This window comes from Amphibalanus amphitrite, unplaced genomic scaffold (genome assembly GCF_019059575.1).
Source record: "Amphibalanus amphitrite isolate SeventyFive unplaced genomic scaffold, NRLGWU_Aamphi_draft 002308F_arrow, whole genome shotgun sequence".
In the NCBI taxonomy this organism is placed as follows: domain Eukaryota; kingdom Metazoa; phylum Arthropoda; class Thecostraca; order Balanomorpha; family Balanidae; genus Amphibalanus; species Amphibalanus amphitrite.
The window spans coordinates 1-5,846 of NW_024883780.1; the positions used below are offsets into that span (position 1 = coordinate 1).

The 5,846-nt window shown below is 46.5% G+C and overlaps 1 protein-coding gene across 1 annotated transcript; it reads right to left on the bottom strand.

The window, feature by feature from the left end:
- Positions 1 to 1,250: 1,250 nt before the first annotated feature.
- LOC122376787 (U6 snRNA-associated Sm-like protein LSm4) lies at positions 1,251 to 3,755 on the bottom strand. The gene is made up of 5 exons (XM_043356733.1): positions 3,581 to 3,755; positions 2,859 to 2,900; positions 2,460 to 2,558; positions 1,909 to 2,083; positions 1,251 to 1,539 (listed from the first exon to the last, which is right to left on the bottom strand). The coding sequence occupies exons 1-5, from the start codon at positions 3,581 to 3,583 to the stop codon at positions 1,445 to 1,447; spliced, it is 414 nt and encodes a 137-aa protein (XP_043212668.1). The 5' UTR covers positions 3,584 to 3,755; the 3' UTR covers positions 1,251 to 1,444.
- Positions 3,756 to 5,846: the final 2,091 nt, after the last annotated feature.

The following is a 5,846-nucleotide window of genomic DNA, read 5'->3' on the forward strand; positions in this document are numbered from 1 at the left end:
TTCTCCTCTCTCCTTCTCTCCTCTCTCCCTCTCTACTCTCTCTCTCTCTTCTCTCTCTCTCTCTCTCTCTCTCTCTCTCTCTCTCTCTCTCTCTATCTCTCTCTCTCTCTCTCTCTCTCTCTTCTCTTTCTCACAATATTCTCGACTGTCACAGCGTTGTAGGGCTTGCTTCCAGACAGGTTCAAGCGCTCACCACTCCGCAGGCCCAGCCCACACGGCCCAACCGCTCAAAACCCTCCGGCGGATGACTCTGACATCGGCGACTGACCCCAGCCGAACGATCGCGTCCCTCTCCACGCCTCCGCCCCGCTTCCCCCACTACAGCTGCGTAGTAATTGTAGCGTGTGCAAGGTCACGTGACTACATTATTTACTTCTGCGGCTTGTCGGCTGACAAGAGATGGCACTAGTGGTCTGTGGATCAGAGGCGGGGCTAGGTTCTACGACTTCTTGGGGCACACTTTAGGCAGAAAAGAGGTTTTTGGCTCCCCGTCCCAAAATCCTTCGAATATACAAAAAACAAGTTAGATATTCGAAAATCGGAGGACCAAACGGATCGTTTGACGTATCTTGCGCGACTGAGAATTGATCGGTCTTCAAACTACTGAACAAAAACGAGGTGATTAGTAGCAAGTGCTGGTGACTGTACCCTCTTGCCCTTCTGCACGTGCAGGGCTCACTATCTCGCTCGCTCGTCCTTCGCCCAAAAGGCGTTTTACTGGTGAGTAGTACGCCAGTTTTGTTTTGCCTAGCTTTATCACGATCAGGGGTCGAACGACTGGGGATACGACAGACCCCTCCATGTTAGCGGCTGTGAAAACCTCAGTAAGGTCGAGGGTCAAATGACAGTGCATAAGCCAGCGCCTCTAGCCGGGAACGCAATAGTTTAGGCTAGGTAGATGTCGCTCCTGCTCCCGCTGCCTTCTTTCTAGCAGTAACAGCGTAACCGACGCGCTGGGATGATTCGACGCGCTGGGATGATTCGACGCGCTGGGATGAGTGAATCTCAAACAACAGCGACCGCATCTATAATTAAACACAGTGCACTCGCAGATAAATGCCCTTTTTCTATTCCGTCATTGCTCAGAGAGCTCCGATTGACATCCCAAACGCCAGGAACGGATAGTGGGCAGGGAAAATACGTGTCCTTTACAGTGTTGTTTACAACTTCAAAAATCACGCGAGCATCTGAGCTCTCAACCCTTCACTTTGGTCTTAATACGAGCGCTTTCAGTCCCCAAAACCGCTATCACGCCAGCGTGTTTTGTATTATCACGTCACTGGCTCTGAGTAGGTACACAGTATGAATGAGGCATGACCCTGCGATCACAGACACTGCTACACAACATGACACATGACGTCACCGGCCGGCGGAGGGCCGGGGTGACTCCAACGGTGAGAGCGGGCTGACCTGGGGTTCGGGATGAGGACGGTGCCGGGACGGGTTAGTTGCGGTGGCCGCCACGGCCGCCGCCCCAGCCCCCGTCACCGCCGCCTCTGCCGCCGCCGCCGCGGCCGCCGCGCCCCCTGCCGCCGAAACCTGCCGGACGGAGAGCGAGTCAGTGAGGGCAGCCTGTAACGGCTGTCAACGACACCTTTATTTAGTGCACGAATACGCGCTAGGGAAACTATTACTAAGACTCATCTGAGGTGCAGCGACTATACAGACGAACGGTAAGTTGTTAACGACAAACAGCGGACTAAACAAACGACAGGTCACTGGTCAGCTAGCAAACAGGTAATAAACACGCACACGGTAACACAAAACAAAACGTGAAGCAAAAACATCTCACGTTTCACGACATTGCAGACACCATTCGGCCCCAAATCTACCATATCATTATCAATAACCTACTTCAACCCGTTCTAATCCAAGCCACCCGTCAAACTTTGGTCAGTCCCGGCTCACCTCCGCGCTGCCCCCGGCCGCGCTGACCGCCGCGACCCTTGCCGTCGCCACGACCGCGACCCTTGCCGACCACCTCCTCTTTGACCAGGTCAATGACCTCGTCCGGAATACGCAGGTACTTGATGGTCGAGCCCCGCACGTAGCACTCGGGCATCCTCCAGAACTTGTCACCGTCCTAGAGGCGATGGGGAGGGTGTAAGGTGGCAGCAAATGTGACCGTGGATAAAAACAAAATTGAACAAAACTGTGGGAGTGAGGGGAGGGGAGGGGAGGGGAGGGGGAAAGGGGAGGGGGAAAGGGGAGGGGAGGGGAGGGGAGGGGAGGGGAGGGGAGGGGAGGGGAGGGGAGGGGAGGGGAGGGGAGGGGAGGGGAGGGGAGGGGAGGGGAGGGGAGGGGAGAGAGAGAGAGAGAGAGAGAGAGAGAGAGAGAGAGAGAGAGAGAGAGAGAGAGAGGAGAGAGAGAGGAGAGAGAGAGAGAGAGAGAGAGAGAGAGAGAGAGAGAGAGAGAGAGAGAGAGAGAGAGAGAGAGAGAGAGAGATGAGTCATTCTCACCCTTGATGTACAGATGACCTCTCTCATGTTGATGTTCATCCAGTTGTCACAGCTCACCAGGTGACCGTTGTACGTTTCACCATTTTTCAGCTCTACCAGCTGCAAAACACAATTACAGCTATGTCAAAGAGATGATACCTCTGGAAGTACCTATAATAATAACAAAAATAATAATGTTCATGATGCAAAAATACTGTAAGGAGAAGAATGTTAACACTATAAGATATTCAATGATTTGATTAAAATAATCCCAATTAGCTTAATAAAATTTGCTTACAGTAGGTACCTAACTCTTTTACCTGAATAATGCAATAAACTCAGAGTGTAATGTGGTACTGATAGACATATTGCCTGATATTATATATCAATTTAAAAGAAAAGAGCAAAACCAACACTCACCATAGGATGGCTTTGGGCCGTTCTCAGCAAAGAGAGTGGCAACTGTAACAAATAAGTTGGCTTAATTAGACAGCAGGTAGGTACCTAATAAAAGGTGATAGGCCAGAACATCTCTTCCTAAAATTTCATCATCATCCCCACTATCTAATCTGGTAGGTAGCTAACAAATGTCTGCTTGATGCCCACACCTGAGTTTAGCAGGTAGGTACATACCCATTAGGTAGGATGGGTAGGTACCTGCCACCAGGTCCAGTATGTACATAAGTACCAAGGGGCGAGGAAACTACTTTCAGACTGGGGCCCGGGGGGCACACCATAATAGGGATCAACCTGGGGTACCCCCAAATCTAGTTTTCTCACTGGCTCTCAGCCACTTATTTTTCATCCCTTGACTTTTTCAACAGAGAACGAAAAAATTTGCATTAAGTGTGGTATTCCATCTCAAAGTTGTGGGGACACTGCCCCCACGGCACCAGAGTTGGGGGCGGGGGGCAAGCTACCTCCACTGCCCCCCGTTCCCGCACTTGTGCAGGTACCTTCTTAGGAGTTAGGACTTCTATTGCCAGGCAAGAGCATGGTATAAAATCTTCTGAATGTTAACAAACTCGGCGAAAGGTAGAAAAAAGGACAAGCTCCAAAAACTTTGTATCGTTGCACTATATCAATATTGCCAGCGAGGACAAGAAAAACTTGAAAAAAAAACAAAGAAAGTCATCACTTACCATGACTAATAAAAACTAATGTGCTTCAAAGCTAAACCTCAATAAGGATGCCCAGCAATATTATTGGCAGCGCTTATCTGCAATTCTTCTTTGTTATTCTATTTTTCCAATAAACTCAACACTGATACACCACAACAACTCTTCATCAATATATAATATGCGATGTGTGCGATGTGCAAAACAAGCGTTTACGCTAATGGCCATATCACACCGATCACACCGTATTTCTTGATGGAGCAAGAGCTTCCAAATGCTTTTTTTATAAGACAAATTTAGGCTAAAATGAAACATGCATTTGACACATTCAGTGAAACAACAATTCAGTTCTCTGTTTACTGCTCACATTTCTGTAGTTGCAGTATCATCAAATGGTCCATTTACATTCAAACATCATAAGCTACAAATCTACTTTGCATGTTTTTCATAAATATTTAATTTTTATGGCCACAATAACTTAGTTTTAATGCTAAAAAGAAATCCGTTTCCAAAATTTGTTCGATCACGGATCACAACCGAGGCCGCCCATAAGCGAAGTACATTTCATAGTCTTTGGCCATTCTTTGGCATGCTGTTGGCGAAATTGTATGCGTTCTTGGGCGAATCATGAATATTCCGCCCAGTTGTCGGAAACGGGCTTGTTGTACTTGGCTGCACTCAAAGGCCAACGATGCGATGCGATGCGATGGTTATCGGAGGTTTGGCCTTTGTATCGGCACCTCCTTGACTTCTTAAACTTTAACTTTTACTTTGATCGATGGGTTGCATTGTTATGGTTGGTTTATGTGGCTAGGATTCTCACTAGGGGACAGGATTGGGTGTTGGGAGGATGAAGGTCAATTAGGATGGGGGACTAATACTTTGGCAGACCAAAACCGGGGTTTCTACACCAAATCTGTGATTGCTGTCTCACCAAATATCGGCATGTCTTGCACCAAATAAATTACAGGTTATTTGAACCAAAACCAGAATTTCTGCACCAATCTAGTCTTTTCTACTAGATTCTGGAAGGTTGCCAGGTATTTACGTTTATGTGTGGATATCTGCACCAAAAAGCGTAACAATGCACCAAATGTAATTTCGCCGCACTAATTGATTAAATGATTAGGTAATACCTACACGACTTTGCATATGAGTTCGGCAGAGCCGCCATCCCGCATCACCTTCTTGCCCAGAGTTCATCATGGCAAGAGCAGCTCGTTGATCAGCCAGATCAAGCCTTGGCCTCGATGCTTTTTGGAATTGGCACTTTGGCTGCACTCTGCCATCCTGATCCTGACCACTACTACTAACGCGAAACTGAGCGGGAGTGGTCTCGGATTGAAACTCGCTCAAGGAGTCATCCGATTCATCCATTGCTGGCTTTCCTCTACAAGACAACTGCAAAGCTAGAGTCTGTAGGAGAATTGATTTGATTATACACGGGTTCGCACTATTCCCCGAATTTCGAAAAAGTCCGCACTGGGAGACACAGCTCAACGAACGACGCGACACTCAACGACCAAAGGACCGAAGCAACCGAGGACGCTACCGAGCCGAGGACGCTCCATTTCGAAGCGTCGCGGCACGCCGAGTCGCTGCCAGCGCTGCCAGATATTCTACTGAAATTATACCATTTGATCCAGTAGATAAAACATTCCTACTAAAATTGGTGCATTCTTGCATGTATTTGGTGTAAGGAATTCACTTTTTGGTAAATTTGTGCTTCATTTGGAAGGGTTTTCCCTGAAAATGGTCGAGTTTCCTGAAAATTCCTATTTTGGTGATAAATGTTCCTTATTTTGGTAAAACAAATTCCTGGTTTGGTGCTAACTTACCAATATTGGTTTAAGATGTCACATTTGATGAATATTTACAAGATTTGGTGCATTTTTACACTTTTTGGATCTGACAAAAAATGGAAGCCATTAGGATGGAGAAATTTGTTTTATTTCCAGGCCAACGTGATCACAACTTTAATCCTGAATGAATCAAATGCGCAATAGTTGTAGAATATCAAGGAAGAGGAAATGAGAATTATAAATTTTTGCCAAAAATGACGTATATTACAAATAAAATGATGAATTGCTGGTTGATTTCAAAAGATTTAGCACCAAATATCCTTAAAGTAATAATTTTATTTAAAAAATTGCAGAAAAGTCTCTCTAAAAAGCACGTTTAATTATGTTAAGCAGATATTTATGAAAATTACATCAAAGAATTTTTAAAATCAGACTACAATAAGATGTGACTGGTGGCTGGCAAAGCTCTTGCTTTGCGCATTGGCTTT

Bases quoted from the DNA above. Each gene is read 5' to 3' on its own strand.
- LOC122376787 (XM_043356733.1), bottom strand. The intron at 2,084-2,459 runs GTGAGAATGACT...CATCGCCTCTAG, and splicing joins AGGTCATCTGTACATCAAGG to GACGGTGACAAGTTCTGGAG. The intron at 1,540-1,908 runs GTGAGCCGGGAC...TCCGTCCGGCAG, and splicing joins CGGCCGGGGGCAGCGCGGAG to GTTTCGGCGGCAGGGGGCGC.